Source organism: Lissotriton helveticus, chromosome 5_1 (assembly GCF_964261635.1).
Source record: "Lissotriton helveticus chromosome 5_1, aLisHel1.1, whole genome shotgun sequence".
Classification (NCBI taxonomy): domain Eukaryota; kingdom Metazoa; phylum Chordata; class Amphibia; order Caudata; family Salamandridae; genus Lissotriton; species Lissotriton helveticus.
In genome coordinates, this window is record NC_136065.1 from 380845720 (window position 1) to 380872281 (window position 26562).

General features: G+C 45.8%; 1 protein-coding gene across 2 annotated transcripts in view; it reads right to left on the minus strand.

The window, feature by feature from the left end:
- Positions 1 to 26562, minus strand: part of RAP1GAP (RAP1 GTPase activating protein) — a 278140-nt gene that overhangs the window by 37212 nt on the left and 214366 nt on the right. For both annotated transcript variants that reach the window (XM_078642550.1, XM_078642551.1), the window contains exons 13-15: positions 25328 to 25399; positions 22843 to 22929; positions 12634 to 12774 (exon numbers count right to left, since the gene is read on the minus strand). In XM_078642550.1, the coding sequence (XP_078498676.1) occupies positions 12634 to 12774; positions 22843 to 22929; positions 25328 to 25399 (300 nt within the window). The remainder of the gene's footprint in view (positions 1 to 12633; positions 12775 to 22842; positions 22930 to 25327; positions 25400 to 26562) is intronic.

Here is a 26562-nt window from a genome sequence, read left to right on the forward strand (position 1 = left end):
TCAAAAACGGCAAGCACGCTGGTATCCATTTCATAAATTGTTTTATTGAAAACCCGTCACCCCTGACAGACGCGTTTCGCCTTGCGGCTTCGTCAGTGTCACCCTGTGTGTGCATAGTACCGCCATTTTACCTCTCTGAGCACCCTTGGAACTCCAACAACATAGAAAAGGTACACAGTACACAAGTAACGAATGTAGCGGCCATCTATGAGTGTCTAAATGCTTCATCATTTCATTGAGTTAAAAAGGCATTAGAAATAAAGTGCTTAAGTGCTTGTTATCCCCAAATGATCTAGCAACACACAAAATAAAAATTAGAAAATAGACAATAAAAGTATGCTTTGAACATAACAAAAAGACATTTTGTCATTTTTAACTGTTTGATACATAACATGAGTATTTTAAATAAGAAAAAGACATAAGTCCCTCATGTATATTGCAACGTAAATCGTTTTTACAGGTTTCTATAAATTCATAATCCTGTATGGTTGGTTGTATAGCCCTGAATGGGCATTGTCACAGTATGTCTCTACAGTATTTTAGACCGTCTAACATCGATGGTAGATGATGAGCGAAAGACTTAATATTTCTCAATCACTATCATCATCTGCTTATAGCACACCGTCCTTCGGTCTAGTCGCCACATGATCCCATGTGGTGACTAAAGGTGCACCCACATCTCCTCATCATTATTCAATCCCCAAGGAGCCATAGTTTTTAAATCGGTAATATATTTGGATTTCAAGATCCGGAGGGCCTTGACCCTATCTCCTCCTCGTTCTTGTCTATCTGCCTGATCAATACAATAGAAGCTCAGGAGGTCCCTGTTGCTGTTATGGAACTGGGAGAAGTGGCGTGCAACCGGGTAGGTTTTATCATTTTTAGTGATTGCACGTAAGTGTTCCAGAATTCTTAATTTGGTAGGCTTGATTGTACTCCCTATATGGCGTTTCCTACAGGGACATTCAAGGCAATAGACAGTGTAATCAGAATTGTAATTGAGGAGTTTCTTTATCTCTCTATTGGGTGTACCCTCATCTGTTCTTCCAGGATAGTTGGTGACCTTTATACTGTTTTTACATGTTTTACAGCGTAGGCAAAAAGAAAAAAAAAAATATATATATATATATATATATGTATATATATATATATATATATATATATATATATATATATATATATATATCCGTTTTCAGCATGGCTGTTGAGGCAAAATTAAACCAGCAAGCATTCCGGAGCCCTACTAAGGGAAAAAAACTAAGCTGTAATGACAGTCTACAGAACCCACGAAGGGTCCGAAATACTCGATAAATTAGACTACTCATCCCAGCATGCAATTAAATGGTGAATGCACTAAGCAACGCCCAATGGGGGCAGGAACTATACAAATAGCATGCAAGAGCACTCTGGGAGACTCTCTATCAGCTGCCCATGATGAAGAAGTTATTACTTCGAAACGCGCTGGCAATTGAACATTTTTTTAAAGAACCGGCATGAGTTTGTTGGCTGCCACGTTTTAACAAACCACACAGTTTTCAACAGCATGTCGAGTGCATCCAAAATGCTTTGGGCCTTTGTGTGAATCTAATTACGCGGCAGCCCTGCCGCGCTGGATGCACCATCTCAGAAGTGAATGGAGAGGCTGCGGTGGAAACCATTCCATACCGTTTTCAGCACGGCTGTTGAGGCAAAATTAAACCAGCAAGCATTCCGGAGCCCTACTAAGGGAAGAAAACTAAGCTGTAATGACAGTCTACAGAACCCACGAAGGGTCCGAAATACTCGATAAATTGGACTACACATCCCAGCATGCAATTAAATGGTGAATGCACTAAGCAACGCCCACTGGGGGCAGGTACTATACAAATAGCATGCAAGAGCACTCTGGGAGACTCTCTATCAGGTGCCCATGAAGAAGAAGTTATTACTTCGAAACGCGTCGGCAATTGAACATTTTTTAACCCCTTCCATGGATGCAGTACACTCCTCGTATGCTCATGACGAGCTGAGCTCGTCATGAACAATGGGATTTAAGGGAGTTCAGCACCAAGAGTGAATTGCTGTAGCATTCAAGGTGTTAAAAAACCGGCATGAGTTTGTTGGCTGCCACATTTTAACAAACCACACGGTTTTCAACAGCATGTCGAGTGCATCCAAAATGCTTTGGGCCTTTGTGTGAATATATATATGTATATATATATATATATATATATATATATATATATATATATATATATATATATCTATATTAAATGTAAATTTATACTACATATATACCTTAACCATACCTTAACAACGAAGTGCACAAGTTACTCATTAATCCCCCAGGAAGGCCGATAGTGAGTTCCATGGGCTCCCTTTTGGAGATGACATCTCATTACATCGATGTGTTCTTGATGGAATATGTGATGAAGTTACCGTCATACTTAAAGGACACCACAGCCTTCTTGAACAGATTGAAAATCATCAACTGGAACAACCAGCAGACCATGATCACAATCGATGTGCCTTTATTATACACTTCCATCTGCCATAAGGATGGCCTAGAAGCAGTGAGTAAATTCCTAGAAACAAGATCATTGAGCCATCTGGAACACTCACAAATGATTGTGGACATGTTGAACCATTGCTTATCACATAATGTCTTTCTCTTTAATGGAGAGACATTTCTCCAGAGGCAAGGCACGGCAATGGGGACTTCTTTTGCCCCAATGTATGCCAATCTATTCATGGCGGTCTGGGAGGAGGGTATTCTACAGAGTGAGTACAAGCACAACATTAAATCGTGGATGCAATATATCGACGATTTATTTTTGGTGTGCGAAGGAGATGAGTCAATACTTGGAGAATCAAAACAACTACAACTTATCCTTCACGTCCGCTTGGAGCAAGACACAAGTAACTTACTTGAACGTTTAGGTGTTCGCAAAAAATCAGATGCTCTGTACTAGAATTCATCGAAAACCCACGGCTACTAACAGTGTCTTTCTTGCCAACAGTGGACATCCACAACATCTGAAGTGGAGCATTCCATATGGTGAGATGCTCCGCATCAAGAGGAACTGTTCAGAAACCATTGACATTGAGAAAAATTTAGAAGAAACAGGCGCTAGATTTCTGGCAAGAGATTACCCTCTCAAAGTCATAGTAGATGCTCAAGCTAGAGTAAAGGAGAAGCCAAGAGTAGAATTATTGAATGAACGGGAGCATACGGAAGATGATGATACAACTCGGATCATCCTGGATTTCAACATAGAAAACAAGTGCCTGAGACGGATCATTAAAAAGCATTGGAATATATTACTGCTTGACGACTCACTGAAGAGGAAGCTACCATCTACTCCCAAAATAACATATAGAAAGACTGCCATCCTGACGCAGAGCCATTTGGACACACCCAAAAAGGAAATAGGAACATGGCTGACAACTCCTGGATTTTGGAAGTGTTCCAAATGCAAAGCATGTGAACATGGAATAAATACAAAATCGTATCTTATGTCGAATGGAAAAAAGGAGTGGATAACGGAACACATCACGTGTGAAACAAAATACGTGGTATATGTTTTAGAATGTCCCTGCAAACAACTGTATGTTGGGAGCACCATCAATAAACTTAAATTACACATTCTACAGCATCTCCGAGCAATCAGAAACAAGGATTTAGCATACCCGATGGCCAAGCACTTTTCCGAAAAACATCAAGGGAACATTCCATGACTACGATACTTCGGAGCTAAAGTGATCAAACTAAATGAACGAGGGGGGACAAGACCCTGGAACTCAGAAGAGCAGAGTCTAAATTTATATTAGCTCTTGGAACAGAAAAACCTTTTGGCCATAATTTAGATGCTGAACTGCATGTTCACCTATAAAAATCATGGAATTTATAGTTTGGAACCAAATTGCTCAGAAGAGATCTGGTGAAAGGAGTGCGAAGAAAAAGAGAGGAGAGATAAGTAAGAAAAAGAAAATAGAAATAAATATAAAGATGAATACCTATCCTCCATGATGTTGCCCAACTGAATGATCGGACAATCACTGAATTTGAAGGAAACCATCCATTTCAATAAAACCTGTAGAGATCGAAAAGTGAGTTATGGGGCAAAATAACATCTGCAGCTGGGCTTTTAAAGATAGGCGGCGAGCCAAGTAGGAATTATAACATGAGGGACAAGACCGCCTCTAGAACTAGTAACAGAACCACTCAAGTTGACTATTAAAACTGTAAAACAGCCCAAGTGAACATTATGGATATTTCCCGATTTCATCTCAAACCTGTGAGAGAAAAAGAAAGATAAAAATCTCCTGGAGAAAGACAATGTTTTGAAACTTGCGAATTTGCACAACATATTTTGCACAATGCACATGTCACTTTAATCTTTTGGTTCTATAACATGTCTTGGGAGTTTGTTAATTTCTATAACGTAGGCATCTGAAGTTCTGTTTTGCACAAAGTACTTTACTTATGTATTTATGACAACTTCTTTGCCTTATCTTTGAAGACATGTCTTGTGAATTGAGAATTGAGAACTGATTGAACTTACTGCCCAGATGAGCGTAACTTGCACTTAGCACATGTCACTTTCCTTTCTCCATATACCAATGACAACTTGGAAAAATGAACCGCACAAGGGAAATTCAGTTTACTGCATATTCTTATGAACGGTTTTAGATGTTCTAGTTCGTCTCCAGTTCAAATTCAATTTTAATGCAACCTTAAATTGTTTTTAATCTGTCCCAGAATTTGTATAGAAATAAGGGTATCGGGGTCACATATATAAAAGTACTTCACTTAGTAAGTTTTGACCTGACGTACATCTCCCTCGCCCATCGCCACACTTATGAGTTAACATCCCTTGAAAAACTCTTTTTAACATCGACCTTTATTTCAATGCTTTTGCTCACTCACCATCTTTCACTACTTTTACTATTATCCCCTTTTTCTCCTCCATTGCCAAATTGATTTTAGATACACGATTTCAGAAAATACTAATCTATATCACATGCTGCCAGGCCTTATTCCTTTAGAAATTTGTAAAACGTACTTTACAGTAAATACTGCCAATATAGTTTAATTATGAAAATGTAACAATGAAAATCTGAAGAAAATGGCTGTTATTTTTTGCCTATCAAAAGAAGGTTAATGTGGGTTAACAGTCCAGTCTATTTTTAAATGGAAATCAATGAGGGACCTTTGCACTTTATCACTTTAAATAGACAGTCTAAATGGTGGGACTCTATGGTCCAGTTGAAAACTTCTGCCGAAGCGCGTCGACCGCCCTTTTTGTTTGCACATGGTGTCAGAGAAAAAATAAAAATGACCTGACAGAAACTTGCCATGCTGTGGAATCCCTCTGTGCCGTGGAGACTATAGGTGGGGGACCTCACCGAGTTGCTTTAAGGATATATATATATATATATATATATGTATATATATATATATATTAAAATTAAATTTAGACCACATATATACCTAAACCATACATGCCTTTGCAACAAAAATGTTCATTGTTCAGGCATGCATGGTGTAAACATATGTGTTGTAAAGACTTACGTGGTAAAGGCATGCGTGGTAAAGATGCCTGTGTTGTAATGACGGCGTGGTAAAGGCATGTGTGGTAAAGGCATGCATGGTTTCATCGTACAACCTTCCAGGAACAGGAGAGAGCTCAAGGGCTGCACCTGGGGACTGGACCAAAAGGAGCAGCAAATTCAGGGGATTCGCGTGGGGATGGGTCCAGGAGCAGCGGATAGTTCATAGGCTTTACCTGGCGACTAGTTCAGGAGAAATGGATAAATCTGTGGCTGTGGCTGGTGACTGGTCAATAAGCAATGGATAGTTCAAAGGTGGTACTATGTGATAATTTCAGGAGAAGCAGATAGTTCAAGTGCTGTACCAGGTGACTTTTGAAATGGCGGTGCTTGGTGCAGAAGTCTTTTTCTGTAGTTTCTTTTAGGGAAATTCGGCTAGTTTATGACTGAGTTAAGTACAGCTGCATCACTGTGTTAGAACCTTAAGTGCTTTAGAATGGTAAAGCGGCTGCACCGGAGGCTGGGATGACAGTAAGGATCTTGCCTTAGGCTCTGATTGACGCTGAAAGCTGTTGTCCTGGCTGTGTGTAGTGTTGGAGCCCAGACAGTTTCTGGAAGCTGGTGCCCAAGCTATGGTCGAAACTGGAGGCGTTTGTCCCGGCGGTGCTTGCCACTGGGGTTTGGTGTAGGGATCATGGGGCATATTCGCTTGAAAATGCTGCAGTGCAGTGCCACATACAATTTTGCTGATCTGCGTCATTTTCACACGCAGGGATGCGCCATATTAACAACAATACGGCACATGCCTGTGCTCACGCCTGCGCTAAAAAAACGTCCTAACAGCAATGCAAGGATGTGTTGCAGGGATGATTGTGTTTGTGCAGGAAGGATTAAGTTCCTGCACATAAACACAATTTTAATGGTGTTTTGCACCTTTCATTCATGGTACAGAATGCAGCACACATAGAAAGAGCACACAACAAGGAGAAATATAAGTATTTCTCTTTATTGTGCCATATTAAAGCCTCCCTTTGAAAGGCATTTCGTTTTTGACACTGCCTCAGATTTACAGATCCTTATAAATCTGGAGCAGCATCAAAAAGCCGTGGGTATTGTTAGGAATGCCCACAGCAACAACCATTCCACGCCCCTATGCCACAGATAACTGCGCTGTAGAGGACCATATCTACAAGGCTGTGTTAAGCCACGCAAAGTGGCTTAGCGTGGCCTTGTAAATATGGCGTAGCAGGGGCTGAGTTTGGTCCGAAGGCTGGAGCCCAGAGGCTGTCCTTGGACTGGACACCAATGCACGATCTGTGCTGAAGGTCTGTGGTGGCCACTGGAGGGTGGTGCTTATAGTACAAGGGGCTTTTGTTTCGTGCTATTGCACTGCTCGTGCTTGCGACTGATGGTTGGTGAGGGACAGTTCTTAGAGGCAGGTGCAGACACTTTGGTGCTGGGGACTGGTGCAGGAATAGTCCCCGATAGTGGCGCCGGATCTGTACCTAGTGCTGGAGGCTGTTTCGTCAACTGTGTTCATCACTTTGGGCGAGTGAAGGGGCATTGCTTGGTGCCAACTGCTGGTGCAGGTTTGTGCCTGGGTTTGGAGAATGGTGAAGGGATCATGCTTAGCTGGAAGTTGGTGCAACAAATTCTTATTGCCTTATTGAGGCTGGTGCATGATCCTTGCTGGCAATGCTGTACAAATAAATGGACGGCCCCTCCAGAAACCCGGCCCTAAAAAAAATAATAATACCTTCCTCAAAAAGGTTTTATTTCTTGGAGTTAAACAGACCACTACAAAAGGCTAAAAAACAACCCGAACATTAATGCATCACCTTTTGCAAAAACAATATTTCACTTTTCTTAAATAATCGAAATGGCAGTTGTGCAACATTGGTGTCAAAATAAGTGGCAGCCAGCATGGTTTGTGGGTGGCTGGGTGGGTGTGGCCATGCGCGTGGGGAGGGACGGTGGGCAATTAAATGAAATATATATATAAAAACACTTACCTTGCCGCGCTGGGTCCCGTGTCTTCTCTCCTCGTTAGAGAGGGACAGGAAGTACAGCCAGGCTCCCCTGACCAATCACAGCGCTGCAATGCAGCATTGTAATTGGTTTTGAGCATACTGGTTCGATGCACAACCAGGAAATGGGGGCCTGGGCTTGTTCTCCATGCAGGCTGTAATGCAGCCTGCATCGAGAACGTGGAAAGTGCGCATGACTGGTTGGGGCAACCTGAGAGGGCCAACCAAACAGTCATTGCACACTTTAGAGTGGGCAAATCACAACTTCCCTGCCCTACACCATGAGCAGAGCAGCCCCTCCCACCCGCCCGCCTGCAAGGAGGCATGAAACATAAAATGATAATAACTCTAAATTATTATCATTTTATGTTTCTTCTTCCTTGCACTGCTTAAAAGCAGTGTGGTTTCGTACATACAACAAAAACAATTTTGCGGTTGCAATTCCTGTGATTTTGCAAATTGCTGGGTTTGAGATTACAAAACAGCTTTAAACATCTGGACCTAAATCCACAAAAAAAAAAACTCCTTACTGAATATCAGGCGTGTCAGCCTAACGCCTTTCATCATCATAATCAATTGATTTATGATAATATACCCCTAAAAATTTAACCATATTTACATGAGGCTTAATTAATCAACTGGCATGAATTACAATAAGTACAAGTAGCCACAGAAGCAAATAATTACAAGAAAAAAAACAAGCCCAGTAACACTAACCCTCCCCCCTTAATTCATGACATAAAAACATATAAAAACAGGCTTAACAAGCTGCTTACATAGGGACTTATTTACAAGCCCCTTGCGCCGCTGGTACATCACTTTTAATATGGGGAAAAAGTGCAGCACGCCTCTGCTCTATAGCTCAGCATGCTCGTCCCAGCAACTACAGAGTCCCCCACCAAATGTTGAGAGAGCAGTGGACATTGATTGGTGACAGTGCGATGGCACGGCTTAATTCACTTAAAACTAAATGGTCGGGATAAGGGTCAGTTCTTTTTTTTTTTTTACTTAAAACCCTAAATAAAGAACAACGCCAAAGAAAACGAGTAAGTGTGTAATATTAAAACAACATTTTACAGATGCTATTCGACTGGGCCCCTACATACTGTTGGTAATAGAGAACAAGAGCAGAATAATTTCTGGTCCCAATCGGCTAAACGCCCACCTATAAAATCTAGGATTAATTAGGTCAAGATAGGCTTCTCTACCGGATCCTAACTTCACATCAAAGTTGCTTTGTGCCATCGAATCATTACAAACTGCAGCCTTATACTGCAGTGTGTAACAGCTGTGCCCCATCTAAGCTGAAATGTCCTTTTTAGCTCAATAGGATTAATCTTAGTAACCGAGCTGGGAAAAGACCACAACTAATTGAAAGTCAAAGGGGAAAGCAGGTTCCTGAGCCGCTGATCTACAAAGCACATCAATGGCTGCCACTCATTAGGAAGACATTCGAGGGATAATCCATACTCTAGACCACAGGAGGATGGATTTAGCAGATAATTAATGTGGGGCCTCCTTGTGGCACAATTTGTAGAAGCAAAGGCAGTGTAGGGGTACCCGAGAGAAAGAACAAATCCTTAAAAACAATTCTCATATGTAGTAAAAATCTTGCTCTTAGTATATTCGTACAGTTCTTCAGTATATGAAGGAGACAATATGTGTTCTCCATGCTTTACCGGTTGCTAAAGCCTCAAAATTGGCAATCGTTTTCTTCACCCTCAAGAGCGCCACCGGCTGGATCATGGACAAAGAATTTGTCTTGCTATAGTCTTTCCATGTGATGACCTCTGCAAAGCGGATGTCAAAGTGTTGGCAATGCTAATAGAACACTTCAGCCTAGAGACGTTAAAATTAACCCTATTGTGGGTCTTATTAAGGATATGCTTACCGTTTAAGAAATTAATATGCATGTGGCCTACTTGTAATAAAAAAATCATGTTTTCAGAAATGTTTGGGTGCTTCATGAGATAAGCCCAATTAATGCAATGGTGAGTGCAAAAGGTAAACAAGTATCTGAGTTGCTGATGGGGGATAGTGTCGCCTGATTGTTACTAAAAAAGCAGCTACACTTAATAAAAAAAATACTTCGATTATATTATTCTCACCGAGTCGCATTTTTTGAAGCTAGAGCTTACTATCAATGCCTGCATTGATGATAGTACCCACAAAATGATCCCTTCTACCTGGCCAACACTGGTCACTAAGTTGATAAAAAAGGAGCATTTATAATCTTTCAAGTTCTACATACTGAACTTGGATCACATTTTTTTAATCCTGCTCAGGAGTCTCCTATAAAACTCATTGTGAAATCTAATTCATATTCAGATTCCTGAAGCCACGTGTCAGATCTGTCACCCAATTACATAGACTATATCTGGTAAGTATCAATAAGTGAAATTGGACAATTGTGGGACTCTCTATTGAGCCTTTCTTGTATATCGGCACAGGGTCAAGCTGACATTGTTATGGTATTACATCTCAGCTCAAAATAGCTTTGGTTACCTGCTAAATGTAGGGATGCAACATTAACCTCTCCAATATTCCATGAACTTTCATCACCTTCTGAGAATGCAGAGCTCTATAAATGTTTTCAAAGATGAAGAGGTTCTTTGCTCCCTGCAAAGCATCGTGGTTGGGATGGAAATGTCCACTGCATTGTATATGTGTGCTCACCCCTGCCTTGACTGACCCAAATCAAACTGATCACCTGACTCTTTTGCTGGCCCAGCTGACACACTCATCTAGAGTGTGCAGGGCAATGCCTTGGTCAAAACTGGTACTGTGACATGGACTTTTGTTGACCTGGGATTACTGCGTTGTGCATATGCTGGGTTGTTCACGTGAAGTGGTAGCCTACCAATTTTTACAAATTAACAGTCCTGAACAGATCTTTTTTTCTGTGTCAGGGAGGAGTGCAGCCAAAAGGCCCCTCTTGGGTATAGGTTATGCTTTAATATGACACCTAGGTCTTTGCAATGACATTGTGTTAGTGTCAAGTGCATGTGTACTTTGTGTATGTGTAGCACACATCTGACCGCGAGACTTTGTGCACTGTGAGCATGTTTGCTTGGACTAGTGGGACCCTGTGGGCCACCCTTTGGTTTAGCATGGCACAAGATGGGGGATGGATAGAGCTTCTCCAGTGGCAGTCTATTGCTTGCTTTTTCCTGAAGGGAGGGAAGATGGAGACCCAGCTCTCTTCATAAATTCATAGAGAGCCTTCCAGCAATGGGTTGCTGATTAGACATTTCTGAATATTGTCATTTGGTGGATGGAAGTGACAGGGGGTGAGTTAAGTGGGAAAGTTGATTGCCATGGCCTATCCTTTTGTCTGTCCCTGATTGTTACTTCAGGAAGGCTGATGACAGCCAGATGAAGGGTCTTCACACTTCATTGCACCACAGTTTTAGATGCTCTTTCTTGCAGCCAGCTGCATAGCTACCTCTCCTCACACAAAGGCCACGCCTGCACTACAGACCGAAAAATGACATGGAACCACCTCAAAGCCGGTTTAAGGATATAGACATGGGTCCACATTATTAGCTGTCTGGAAAATCACTATATACGTGGGGCACAAACAACCCTATTTTGTTCCAGTTCCAAGTTATTGTTGACCAAGGAAAGGAGGGATCTGCAGAGTACTCAGAGAGTTGCTGTAAGACAGGGGCTGGTGTTTGCATGATAGCCAGTCTCCCAGAGGGGAGAGGGCTTCACATGGTGGTGGCAAACTTGCTGGAGAAGGTGGGAGCATCCCTCCTCGTACTTGATTTGGCATTATAAAATGCTTCTTAGGCTTGGTATGAACACGCGTTTTGCATCATGAAAGCTCTGTGATCATTATCAATAGACTTCAATTGCAGTGTCAAATACAGGACGGAGAAGAAACCTACTAATGTTTAATCAAGATTCCAATTTCAGGGTCCTGTGATTTCTATTACCTTTGACATAGGCGCTTCTGTTTCTATGTTTTGGAAATGCTGTGTAACCGTGTAGGGGGTATCAAGGTCACCTTCTGCCCATACAACGACTTAAAAATCCATGATCAGGTACCTGTACTCAACAACTGGCGATCACATAGTCTATAAAGTGACAACGATGGGGGGAGGATGTGGCATAACAGCTAGAGTGGTGGGCCTCAGAGCTGGGAAACCAGGTTCGAGTCTCGGAAACATCCTGTGATTCTGGGCAAATCACTTAGGGGCAGATGTATCAAAATACCTATTTGCGATTCTCAAATAGCGATTTTTTGAGAATCGCTATTTGAGAATTGCAAAATGGTATGTATCTAAAAAAATCGCAATTTTTTTGCGATTTCTTAATATTCCTTATTTGCGAATTGCAAATTGCGAATTCGCAATCAAGGAATAATTTCCCATTAATTTCTATGGGCCAGGAGGCCCTTAGGAATGAATGGGAAGTTATTCTCAATTTGCGATTTGCAATTTGCTGATCGAAAATTGAGAATAATTTCAAGGGTGCATGGGTGTCTTAAGGACACCCTGCTGCACCCCTGGAATGTACATGTGTGCGCATATGGCACACATACATGCCCTAAGGGCATGTATGAGCGCCACATGGCACCTTTACAAATGCCAAAAAGTGCTTTTGTGAAAGAAATCGCAAATTACCACCAACTACAAGTTGGTGGTAATTTGCGATTTCTTAGTGTGAAATCGCAAAACTTGAATGCTTCTTACATAGCATTTAAGGAATCGCTTTTTGCGATTCCTTGAATGCTTGCGCAAATTCCTTAATTTTGCGATGCGATTTTCATCATACATCGCATTTGCCGATTTTTTTCTCGCAAACGCTTCTTTTTTGCGAATCGCAGCGTTTGCGACAAAAAAAACGGATGATACATCTGCCCCTTAATCTCCTGGTGTCTAACAAGAAAAAAATTGTGTCCATCTGTAATGCAACTGGTGCTCATGTAAAGTGCTCTGATACATACAGGTCTAGTTTGCGCTATATAAAACCCCAAAACTAAATAAATAAATAAATAAATCTAACAGTAGTCTCACTTCTGCCACGAGGCCTCTATGACCAACCAACATACTTCTGATCCTCTCACCTTGAATGACTCGAAGAAGCCTCCGCCACCTCCTCCCCCATTCTCCATCTTGTCGTCATCATTGCCCAGTCCCATCATGCACTGGCTGTTGATGTGCAGCTCCTCGTAGAGCGTTTCCAGCAGTGCGGTCCGCGTGCGTTCCTGCGGGCAAGAAAAGTTGAGTGGAAGGAACGTTCAAGGAGGGATATATGAATGAAGGCAAAGATAGCAAATTAGACATGTTCCACACTTTCTGCCTCCAGCTAACGGAGCAAGAGGAACAGCATATAGGCATCCTCCTCCTAACCCATAAAATAACAATACATTAACTCTGCGGTATTCAACGTATGCCCTAAATGGATCTTGTTTCAACATTCTACCTGTGCATACATATTTAAATGCCATCTGGCAATATTGTCCTAATAAAAATTAATTCTGCGACACAAAATGTGGCAGAAATATAGCCGCAGTTTTTTTTTTTACAGTAAAAGGTACCTGTAGAACAAGAAGGGTCATTTAAAAAAAAGTGGAAATGTTGTAAAATAAATTAATGTTTCCAATAAATCAAACAGTATGTAACATAAAACATGCTTTTAGGTGTTTGAAAAAATTGCTGATTAACAAATACTTTTTACAAATGTTACATTTGTAGGTGACTTGCTCTCTTGGCTTATAACTCAGAGTCTTATTTGTGGTGTGCGAGGTCAGGGCCTCGCACGTGGCACTAGTATATTAATAATGGACACACACGCTAGCTGGAGGGTATGCCGGAAAGACCCCGAGCGGTCTTCCGCACTTTTATTATATACCTCGGGGCGTGCCCGTCCCGAGGGTGAAGGCATGTGTGTGTGTGTGTTTGATACATTGTTGTTTAGAGGCCGGGTGGCTCTCTACATCCCTCCTTCAATTTAGTTCATCTGACGGACTGCTCTTTCACTTAGCTATGGGGAAGTCCACACCAAGTCTCGTAGCCTTTGACTGGGGCCGGGATTGGGCCGTAGGTGATATCGGTGATTGTGGCGGACAGGAGATCCAGCAGCCCCGGCCGGGGTTGCGCCACCGTCACAGGCTGAGGGTGTATGCTCAGATGCTTCACTTCGGGGACTGATGGGTTGACGTCTGTCTTCGCCTGACCTGTCAGGGTTCGGGTGGGACACCGAGTCTTGGTCCCTTGGTCCTACGTCGTCCTGACGGCCTGAGTCTGCCTCGGTTGTTTCTTCAGTGTCTCTGGGATTACCATCCGGTCTCCCTATTCTTTTGAAGCAAGACACGTTGCGGGTGACAGTCTGTTGGCCGAGACGGGCGGTCACCATCGTCCCTCGAATCTTCTCGACGGTCCATCTTTCCGGTTCAAATGGGGTTCTGAATTTCCACCCTGGGTGGCGATCTTGCACCACCAAGGTGTCCCCTTCCTGTAGCCCAGGTCGTCTGGCATGTCGCTCCTCGCTTGCCTTTTGATTTGTGACGGTTCTCCTAGACTGGATCGCATCACTGTCCCTTATTTCCGGTGTCCAGGTGGATGACGTGGGGATGTTTCCCCTTGGGGCCCTTTTGAACAGGACGTGTGCGGGTGCACATTGCGTGGTACTATGTGGAGTCTGCCGGTATGCACTTAGAAATTGGTCTAAAGCGGCCTCTGGGTCTTTGCCATCGTTGACGGCGATGCGGAGGGCCCTATTGAGGGTCCGCATGAGCCTTTCCACTTCACCGTTCGCTTGCGGCCACAAAGGTGTGATTCTCCGGTGCTTAATCCGTAGTCCTTCCAGATAAGCTTGGAATTCTCTCCCTTGAAAAGGCGGCCCATTGTCCGATTTCACTTCATCTGGGAGCCCCATTGTAGCAAAAATGTGGTCCAGCGCCTTTTTGACTTGCCCGAACGCCGTGGAGGAGAGCAATTCCACGACAGGGAATTTTGAAAACGAGTCTACCACCAACGTGTGTCGACCATCCGGGAAGCTCCCGAAGTCGATGCTCAGCTGAGTCCAGGGGGTCGTCGCTGCCTCTTCCGTGATGACTGGGGCCGGAGCTGGATCCGAGCCAGTAATGGTGCATGCGTGACAGGATCGCACCATGTCATCCACCATGCGATCCATGGCTGGAAACCACACTTTGTTGCGCAATCGGGATTTTGTTTTGGCCATCCCTTGGCGGCCCACGTGAGCTATCGTGAGCATGTGTTGCTGGAGGCTCGCGGGCACAACGATGAGGTGTCCTCGCAGTACGATTCCTTCGTCTCCGATGCTTAACTCATGGCGGATCTGCCATAGCTGTTGTCGGGCGTGGCTCACTTCCGGTCGCAGTCCTTGTGCTCCATCCAGGAACCGAGTCCAGCTTCCATTTTCAAGGGCTTTCTTGACTCGGGTCAGAGTCTCGTCGGCAGCGGTGGCCTCCCCTATCTCCGGTAGGGTGAGTGTGTCCGGGCAGGCAGCCATGGACACCATGTGGACAAGCTCTTCCACGACTGGCCCATCTGCCAGCGGGATCGCCTTTCTGGTCACATCTGGGTGTCTGGATAGATAGTCTGCCGGATTGTGGGCGCCCGGACGAAAGACTAGGGTAAAGTTGTAGCCTTGTAGCTGGACTGCCCATCGCTCAATTCGCGGGGGAGCGAGTCTGGAGGATCCTGTGAACAGTGGCAGGAGTGGTTTGTGGTCGGTTACGATGGTGAAGTGCTGGCCGCAGAGGTATAAGTGAAAATGGTGACAGGCCCACTTGATGGCTAGCGCCTCTCGCTCGATTTGAGCGTACCGAGTTTCAGTGTCTGTGAGGGCCTTGCTCGCGTACGCCACAGGCCTCCACTCGTCCCGGCCATATTCTTGTAGCAGGACTGCACCGAGGCCTACCGGGCTGGCGTCTACGATTAGTTCGGTTTTCCTGCGCGGTTGGAAGTAGGCCATCGTGGCCTTATCCAGAAGGCTCGCCTTGATTTCCTGGAAGGCCTGGTTTGCCGCGCATGTCCATTCCCACTCCTGATCCTGTTTTGTGAGTGTTCGGAGGGGCTCGGCCAGATTTGCTAAATTGGGTATGAATCGGCCACAGTACGTGGCCATTCCGAGGAAACTCCTTACTTCAGATGGGTTTCTGGGCGTGCTTGCATTCTGGATGGCTTCTGCTTTCTTTGGGTCAATCCGGAGCCCTTCGCACGTGAACCTGTAGCCAAAGAAGTCTACGGCTTCCTGATAGAATGAGCATTTCGCTCGGTGGAGAGTTAACCTGTGTTCTTGGAGTCTCTGTAGGGTGGCCCTTAGATGGGCGTGGTGTTCCTCCAGCGTGTTCGAGTAGATGAGGATGTCATCGCTCAGATTGATGACCCCACTCAGCCCAGATAGAACTTCCTTAATTGCGTTTTGAAATACCTCGGCCGCTGATGATACTCCGAAGCTTAGCCTCTTGTACCGTCGGAGTCCGACATGAGTAGAGAAAGTTGTGATATATCGGCTGCTTTGTTCAAGTTCCAACTGGTGGTATCCCGCATTAAGGTCAAGTTTGGAGAACCACTTCGCCCCATTGAGGTCGGCGACGATGTCGTCCATGGTGGGCGTGATGTGACGCTCCCTTTTCACGGCAGCGTTTGGCAGTCTCATGTCAACACACAGCCTGATGGCGCCAGGCTGCTTGGGTTTGGCGGCCACCACCAGCGGGGATACCCAGGGAGTCGGTCCCGACACCTTCTCGATGACGTCTAGATCCTCAAGCCTCTTCAGCTCCTCTTCCACCTGAGGTCGGAGGTTGAACGGCACTCTTCGGTGTCTCAGCGCGACAGGACGTATGGAGGTGTCTATGTGCAGTTTGACTTTCTTGCCTTTGAGCTTTCCAAGGCCACTAAATAAAGCTGGGAATTCCTTTAGCATGTTGTCGGCGTGTGATTGATGGATCTGGTTGGCGAAGAAAACCAGTCCCAGATCTTCGGCTGTGTTACAGCTGAGCAATGTGCCTTTCTTCCCTTCGGTAATGTGGAATCGGGCCTCTGTAGTGTATTCTCCATTACTGATGGTGGTGCTAATGACTCCGCGCAGCGGCAGGGGTTCTGTGCCCCCATAGGTGTATATTCGGGCGTTCGACGGGGCAAGTGGAGGTCTGGGCGACATTTGGTCATACTGATCAGAGTCCATGACATTCACTGAAGCTCCAGTGTCAATGAGTGCTCTGATTTCTGAGCCTTCCACGGATATCGTGCACATGGGGGGTGGTCTTTTCCGGGTGGAGATCCGGCTGACATACGATATCACATACACTTCGTCGTCATCCTCATCTTCATAATGCGGCCTTCGGTCTTGGGCATGCGTGTCAGGGGGTGGGTGCTCTGGTTCCAGCGATAGTTGTCTCACCCTTGAGGTCATCGACCGAGGCCCATACCCGCCTTGTGACCTCGGGGCATTGGGCCTGTATCTCCCTCCTTGGCACACGGCGGCAAAGTGATTGAGCCTGCCACACTTCGAGCAGATCTTTCCTTTCGCGTTGCACACAGCTGTCGCTGCATGGTCTCCACCGCAGTATGCACATTGAGCATCCCGGGGTTGCCACTGTCGTGCTCGTCCACCCGCTGGTCTTCTTTGTATCGCGTCAACTGTTTCTTCTTTGATTGGCGCCATTTTGGGCGCGGCTGACGGGGCCATGGGGGACCGGAGCGCCAGCTCCATTTCGTCCGCTCTTGAGTCTGACAGTTCATGGGAGCGAGCGAGGACAAGGATGGCGTCCAACATGATTCCCGGTTGTCTGAGGATGAGCTTTCTGAGTAGTTTCGACCTACACCCCACAATGATTTGGTCCCTTATCTCCTCACGCGGGTCGGTGAATGGGCAGCTGCTGGCCAGCCGGCGCAGCCTAGCGTAGTACATGTCCACAGATTCGGTATCGGTCTGCCACGCCCGCTTAAATTTAAACTTTTCATAGTCGGTGTTCACTTGGGGGTCGAAATGGGCATTCAGCGCTGCCACCGCCGCGTCGTAGTCATCATCTTCTCCGGTGTTCGGGAGGGACTCGAAGAGGTCGTATATTTCCGGGCCTCCATAGAGGATCAAGAGCGATCTCTTTACGGTGTCGTCTGTTTCTCGGGTCCCCTTGAAGTATAGATTCAGACGCCCCAGCCACGCCTTCCACCGCGGTGCCGCAGTTGCGGGGTCTGCTGTTTCACTGAAAGGTGGAATGGGGGCCACCCCGGTATGGGCATGACTGATCACGTGCGTGTCGGCGTCGCGGCGGGCCCGCGGGCCCAGGTTGGGCGGCATTGGTGGCAGGCGCTGCGGCCGCGCCTCCTGTGGTGGCGTTGTCGGTCATGCTTGTGTCCCCTCTCTGGACTCACACCTCCTTAACACTGGCCGTGTTACTTTGTATGGGGCAGGGTTAGCGCCTTTGCAGGCGTCCAAGGCACTGTGTTGTCAGTTGGCCTTCCTGTAGTGTCCCCAGGCGCTGTTGGCTTTGCCAGTGTTTGTTTGTTTGCCTTGGCCTGGCGCGAGATAGTGTGCCACTTGTCTTGTTTCTTCCCCCTTTCGGGATGCTCCGTTATGGTTTCCCTTAGTCTTCCTGATTTTATCTTAAACATTTTTTATTTTTTTTTCAGGGCAGAGCAGGAGACAGCGTGGGAGGGCGCAGGGCTGGGCGGGCGTTGGAGGCTCCGCGTGGCCGGAGCCTCGGGGCTGACGTGCAGCGTCTCCCCACTTCACCCCTCCCCCGCCGGGGCAGCACGCCTCACGAAGCGCGCACGCGCTCGCGCTACACGCCGGGGCGGAGGGCGAGCCCCCAGGCAGTGACGCGCGCAGCGCGGGGGGGGCCCAGGCAGGGCCGCAGGGACAGCTCACTCACCGGCACCAGGAACAGAGGCAGGCACAGCTCCCGCCGGCTGAACACGCTCCGTGACAGGAGGCGCGTGGGCGAGAGCCTTCAGCGAGCAACGGCAGCAGGCCGGCGGACGAGCTCCGCGGCCAGGGACGGCACCAGGCGGCCACAGCCGGCAGAAGGCAGCAGGTAGGGAGCGAACAGCTCCGACAGGCGGCTAGGCATGCGCGGGGGCGGTACCGGCCTCGTCGCCAATGTAGTGTGCGAGGTCAGGGCCTCGCACGTGGCACTAGTATATTAATAATGGACACACACGCTAGCTGGAGGGTATGCCGGAAAGACCCCGAGCGGTCTTCCGCGCTTTTATTATATACCTCGGGGCGTGCCCGTCCCGAGGGTGAAGGCATGCGTGTGTGTGTGTTTGATACATTGTTGTTTAGAGGCCGGGTGGCTCTCCACATTATTCACCAGTCCACACCTTTGAAAATAAAAATAAAATGCTGTTCCAACAAAAGTCTGGAAAGGGCAGGCAGGTAAGGAGTAAGATGACATCACCTGATAGAAACAGGTGACACACCTCAGTCCGTTGTTGTGCCTTTCGAAAATAGTTGAACTGAACACGAACAATAGAAAGTTTTGTTGATGTGAGAGTATTGAGCAAGATTCGAGGAATTTTTGCAGGTGTGTAAAAAGCAAAAGGGAGGAAGTACAAAAGAGGTATTTATAAAACAATCAAAGATTGTCGTCCGGTAAACTGCAGAGCTGTTAAGAACTCAGGTGGTGTGACGCAAGTAGTAGGTTTCACAACCTGAGAGATTTATTTTAAAAGCTGCTGGGAGACTAAAACAACAGGCCGAGGAGTGGATATTGCACAACTTTCCAGTAGTCTGTCATCCATCTTTGTTTTGGTTTCAGAATGGCGCTGTAGCTTTAAATCTAAGAAGGAACCCGGCATCTCTTCAATGATGACGCAATCGCACTTTGCAGGAATTGCACTGTCCATTCTTTCTTACCTGGGACGCCATGCTCCCCTCCCTCAGTTATAGCAAGGCAAGCGCTAGGTCCTACATATGACGCCACAAGCAAGGGGGGAACTAAAGTGGCTCTACAGGTAGCAAGTGCGGCCTCTAGATGGGAGTGTGCTGGTGGAGTAGCCACATTTCTTACATGGGCAGTTGAGTTGTCATCTGTGAACCCACATACAAGCAATTGGGTGCAGTTACATTCCCCAAGCCACGGGGGATTTCCTCTTGTACCAGGATAGTGCAGATATTGGTAAGTGGGATCTGACACCAGGCATAGGTGCCCACGAGTGCGGCACTGCTCTGAAGGGCACGGTGCAGTTTTAAAGGTACACAAACGTCCACTATGGAATTTCTGAGTCTGGTTTCATTTATGGGCCAATACCAATTTTAATAAAACGTTGGGGCTATTTTTTAAGAGGGGTGTGGGTTCACATGTGCACAACGTTATTGCATTGATTTACTTACTATTAAAAAGGCCTGCTGAAGCCGTGCAAAAATGAGCACTGCCACATGTGTGACCACACAGCCATTATTACATTTATGTCATTTATGCAGGGGAGTAAGTTGTCTGAGCGGGAAAGTTCAACTATGATCCCCTCACGCAGGCACAATCCATTTTTCTTAGCAGACATGCTGCCCATGCATCAGGCCGCACAGCACATCTGCTAAAATATCGCTATCAGGGCGCACATCAGTGCATCCCTGAAGCCAATGAGCAGCAAGGGCAGGATCCCGAGCACAATCCCAGCTTCTTATAGATTGTGGTTACCGTCCTATCAAGAGGGTGGGAAAGGGATTGAGGTGAGTCTTCGCCTTCATAAACCTGCCCTTGCTGCTCTGTTTGACACCTCGTTGGGAATCATGGCTTGCTGCTTCCAATGCCCAGCACCAGATTTCTGGTCTGCTGCAGCCACGGAGCCACCGAGTTGCTAGCTAAGTAAGAAAGTAAAGTAAAAATAAATCTATTTCTCTTTGCTTGTGTGTATGTGTTTGTGAGTGAATAGGATTGAGTGAGTTTGTGTGTTTCAGAGTGTCAATGAGAGTGGAAGTGAGTGAGAATCTGAGCTTGAAGGTGTGCACGAATAAGTTAAATTGAGTATGCAGGAGTGAGTAAAGGGGTGTGAGTGAGTTGGAACAAGTGATTGATTGAAGAATGTGAGAGGGAGTGGAATTGAGTCAGAGATGTTGTAGCTCATCTCCAAATTTCCAAATTAACAGATTGAGGGCCTCATTTACAAGCCCATTACACCGCTGGTTCGTCACTTTTTTAGACACACCGCCAGCACATTGTGCCTGCCCATATTTCTAATGCCACATAAAGTCACCCTGCATGACTTTTCATGGCCTTGTAAATATGTGCCCCTTTCATGCATAACTCTGTGTGAAAGGGGCGTTCCATGGTTGTTCCCACGCAACATTCATGGACCTGACACATTTGCAGATTTACAGGTTCGTAAACCTGGGAATGAGTCAGAATCCAACCTCTCCCCAGGGGAGGCGTAGAAGTGGCATAACGAGGAGAAATACTTTTATTTCTCCTTGTTTGTTACTCTTTTTAAGTGTAATAGATTCTGCAGCACACACAAAAGGAGCAAAACTCCATTAACACCTTCAATGCTACAGGAGATTTTCCTCCTGTGCTGCATTCCCAGATTTACCATTGTTCATGACAAGGTCAGCTCGTCATAAGCATAGCTCCAGTGGTACTGCATGACGAGCTGACCGTGTCATTAGCATAGAAGGGGTTTTAAAGATTGATTATGTGCAGGGAGGTGTCCCTTCCTGTACAGCAACAATCAATCCTGCAACGCAAGCACCCTTGCACCATGGCACAAGGGTGGCTGTGCTGGCGCACGGCTGCTGTTTGTGCGCCGGTGCAGGGGAGAAGGACAGGAATGCACTGTATCCTGTAGATTTGGCACATTCCTGCCCTTTTATTTTGATGCACGGCAGAGCAGCAGGAAGGCTTGCTGCACTGCCTTGTGACAAAATATGGCAAATGAGGCCCTCTGTTTACAACTTTTAATTTGTAGCAATGCTTATGAGACTTTACAAATTCTAAATGCACCCAGGACACTAAAAGTTTATCCTGTGAGGTCCAAAGTATGTTGGAACGTTTGTGATCTTTTCGTTACTTCTGGGACATTTACTTTTACCAGGAAGCTATATACAGCAATAAATGCAAGAAGAATTGTTCCTTGCATTTCCCATTGCTATCAAATCGACAAGTTGCCAGTGCCAGAGGGACACCATGCTCATGCTCCCGTAGAAGAACCTCCCCCAGATATAAGAGAGCATTGATGGCTTACCAAAAGCACGCACTGATATAGGACTGGTGGTCTTAGGGCAAGCATATGGTCATCTCTTAACATCTTTTAAATACTTTACTCCTTGGGTATTGTTTCTAAGCATAATGTGCCTTTTGGAGTCTGGGGTTCTGCACCACGTATGTGCTGGAATTATTATGGTGCCCCATATGTAATAATCTGTGTAACACTTGTCATTGTGTGCAATCTGTGTCAAGCTGGTTGGATGTAGAGAAAGCTGGATGACCATTTAATGAAAAATGACCTATTTGGTCTTGGGGTAATCTTTCAACCTTTATAACAATCAGCCAGCCACACCAAAAGGCATATGCTGTCTCAGCATAATTTGAAATGGCACACAACCTGGATCTGTTTTGTGTACATTTTTGAGACAGTAGAGGGCTGGTTCAAGGAGTGACCAATGGGCCAAAGAGCCTTGTAAAGTTTAAAACTAGAGCCTGGCTTAGATATGAAGGTAGTGAAGGAATGTGAGGAAGAGCCGACTGCTAGAATCACCATTAAGACCATTTATGAAGTGTCTTACCTTTGGCTCAAGATGTCAGGCTAAGTAAACTTACGTTGTACATTCATTTCCTAAGAGCCCATCCCAAGGTGAAAATTATTCACTCAGAACTTCCATTCTGCTGCCTTTAAAGCCCCCACTATGACCATCCAAACATTGCAAACACTTGACGGTCACCAATGGTGAAGTCCAACTTGTCAATTTAACCCCACCGCTGCCGCCGACGTTCAGCGGACGTTGCGTGCACTACCTCGGTAGTGCTGTGCACATCCGTTGAACGTCGGGGCCCCGCCCGCGCAATAGAACATTCCGCACTAGCACGGAATGTTCAGCGCAGGCAAGGGATTAAGGACAGTGCCGCCGTAGCATTGTGTTTAAAGCAAATCTCCAAACCTCAGGCATCTCACCCAACTCCTCCTAAAATGGTCACTCCACCACCCACTGTTTCTGTTGTGTACTCCACTAACGGCACACACGTTTCTGATGTTAACCTGGGCAGTTTGCCCATAATAAAGCACTATATCAAATGCTGCAATACAGTACAATGGGACACTCTCTCCAGCAAATTTACACTGGACAAGGAGGATTAACATGCACTTACCTCCAGCTTGGCAAACTTCTCCGCTTTGTAGCAGGCGTACTCTGCATTGATCAACTTGGTCATGAGAAAATCATGGAATTCTGGGCCCTAAAACACATCCCCATGAAAACCCCAGAAAACAGGGATGAGTTGGTTGGTTAATACCTAAGAAATCAATAAACATCCGCAGACGAGGCAGACCTCTAGATCCCACAATACCCGGAAATCCTCACAAGTGTTAACAGTTTTATGTCAAACCTCCCTTTATTTGTTTTATACAGACTGGAGAAGGGAACTTGCGTAGGTGGGAGCCCTCATCTGTTTCAATAGAAAACTCAAAGGAACAAAAACATGTAATTTTACTCACTTATAAAAAAAAAGTTGTATTTCACGCTGAAGATAAGAACAGTGAATTTGTCATCCATTTATTGGCCCGAGATTTCCAGGGATCCATTTGAAAACATAAACGACAAAAATATGTTTTCCAAGAATAGAAACTCGGAAATGTAACCTACAAAAATCACCACTGTACAAAAATATCTATGTACAAAAATGCTTGAAGTGCATTTGTTTCCTTCATTTTGACATTTGAGGGCAAGTGCTTGATAGCAAGATTTAGTGCAGGCAAACAGCTTTGCAGGGAGATGTTCAGGTAAGGTCGTGATTTTGGTAGTTTGTATTTTTGCAGCCTTACCTTTTCACCTGTTGTGTTTTCTAGGTGTCATGGAAGACACTGACACTAGGCGGGGTACAGCACAATGCCCCACTAAGCAGAGGGAGAGCCCGGGGTTGGGTTAGGAGAGGTCAAATAAAAGGATGCAGGTCACGGTTCTTAGATGCACTCTTCCAGAAGCTCATAGAATACTTCATTCCAGACTAGGTATCAACCATGTGTCTCTATACTATCCTTTCTAGCTGTGCTTGGTGCCCCGTCCACTTGGCTTGGTAGAGCGCACAGTGTCACTTAAAACACGTCAGCCATGCAAGTGGCTTGCCGATTTGCATGTGTAATTACAATTACAGTGGCAAACCTTACAGTTGTGTTCTAATTAAAATAGTTAAAAGGGGGTGGATTATTGCCTCAATGTTCTTGAAGATGGGCAGGAGACATTGCCGCACAAGCCTGTCAGATATCGTCTGAATGCCTCCAGCTTCTGACTTAACTAAGGCTGCTCATCATATTAACCCTTTTCATGCAGGATGCCTTCAAGTCCAACACACCCCTCGACTGCAAGCATACTTCATAACAAAACAGGTGTAGGTGTGGTACCAGAATATTGCTCTCAGAATATCATCTGTGTCCTAAACATGTACGAAAATGATGCACTATTGGAGTTTATAATAGAAAATCGTCACCCAATTGGATCATGTTTCTGTAAATGGTATTTAGGAGGCAGTATCCATGGCAGATGATATTTCTGTGTACAGTTTGACATTCTGGCATACAACCCAGGTGCAGCAGGAGTGAAAGCTACCCTCACACACAGAGTACACATAGCAAGGGCAGCTGACAGGGACAGTGCAAGCCTGCCTCCCTCACACAAGCAACAGCCACGGATAATGCAGGGTGCCTTTACCATAAGAAAGGGTACAGCACTAGCCACATTTACAGGGATTTTCAATGTGACTCATGTACAGTTAGGCATATAGATAGATAGAACAGCTACAGACTGAACAAAAGTAATGCTGACTTAACCTACAAACACATACCAGGCCGAATCAGTTGTAAGATTCCCACTCACAAGCAGACCAGGTACAGAACAGGCAGTAGCAGAGCTAGCACTCTTTACATACACACACACACACACAGTGGCAGCCGGCACAGGTAAGAGGGTGAGGCGGTGCAGTGGGGGCGGGGCAAGGCGGAAGTTGACAGACGACGGAAAATATATTTATTTATTTATACCTATTCTGTCGTCTGTCGACTTAAACTCCGCCCCCTCCTCACCGTGTTTCCCTGTGAAGGCCGGCGCTGCGCGCGCGCACAAACACACACACACACACACACACACACACACACACACTCTCTCTTCCCACACCTCCACCATGTACGGCTGGGCAGAAGCAAGTCAGCATTATTTACACACACATTCGCATATGTGAACGGACACAGCCACGCCTCCTTCACACCGCTACCACACACCACGTACAGCGCAGGCAGTCACACACTAGCATTTTTCATACACACACGTGAACGGACACACCTGCACCACTTCAAACCTCTCCCACATCCACACACAACTTAAAGCTGAGGCAGCAGTAGACTAGCATTATTCACACAAACATCTGTATGCACACACCCACACACACAAACCCCCACACACATACGCCAGTTACAGCCATGGCAGTAGCAGTGTAAGCCTGTCACCCACACACGGGACAGGTGCACACTTCAATCACAGACAGAGCAGGGACCACAGACTCACTCCTTGGAGCTCACTGGTTGAAGGTGGGCCCCTTTGTTGACAGATGTTAACTGACACAGATGGCCATTTCATGTCCTTACCTTCCTAAAAATGGCGGGATCAGGAAGTGCTGGTCCAAAAAAAGGCACATCGTCTCGGGCTGTGACGGAGACCTAGAACACACAAAACTGTCTTCATAAGTACCTTATCCTGGCACCTGTAAATGCAGCTCTTTCAGCTCTCTCCCAGTCCTGCTGGATCAGGCTCAGTCTCGTCTGACAAAATCAATTTTCACCGCATTTAATCGTCAGTTCTGAGCAAACTCTGAGGGCCAGCCAACACTGGAGACAACTGGTGAATTAAACTTCTCTGCGGGGTTTTACATCGTAAAACTACATTTGTCATATATTTACTAACCCACTCAAATACCCACTACTAATACTCCACAAATAGGGCAATTCTCACAAGGAAAATTCAGTATTCTAATTTCCAATTGAAATGGAACAGCCTAGTGACGTTAAATAATCTAATTGTCCACTGACGCGTTAACCTTCACTACTCTATCTAGAGCAACAATGGAACATCTTTCTGTCTTTTTGTCTTTGTCTCTCCATACCCCTCTCTCTCTCTCTCTTTCTCTCTCTCTCTCTCTCTCTCTGTATGTCTCGCTCTCAAGCTCATGATATCACTTTGTCTCTTGCTGCTATGCACGGATATTGTGATATGATGTAACCTGATATGTAAAACAGAGCACGTATGCCGTTGGTATGGCCCTGGAATGGGTGTTTCAGCATGTTGCTGGGGTTTCGCTCATGCTGGAGTTTTGTTTGTCAAGGAATTTTGAGTCTTATATAGCAGGGGCCACATTTATGAAAATTGACGCATCGCTGCCTGATAACAGCGATGCGTCACTTTTCACTGCGCCCTCCTTGCGACACCAAGGATGCGTCATATTTACAGTATGACGCATCATTGCGCAATGAGTTACAGATACATCAGTATTTCTGACGTATCTGTATGACGCAAAAGTGACGCATTGCAGGAGTGTGTCACAAAAGTGACGCAACTCCAGCCATGTATCCTTTCACATGGCAAGCCCCATGTGAAAGGGCCTGCGTCAGTCTTACTCCTGCTGTGAGGCAGGCGTTAGAAATTGACGCACAGCCTCATAAATGAGGCCCCAGGAGTGGTCGTTCGTCAGTAGGCATTCTCAGCATTCTAGCTTTCCATGGGTCCCTTGTGTGCAGTATTCGTCAGATACAGATGTATTTGGGAGTCCAGGTAGCCCACTGGGTGTTCCTTCTAGATCTGTGCCAGTCTGCATGCATGCTTTGTT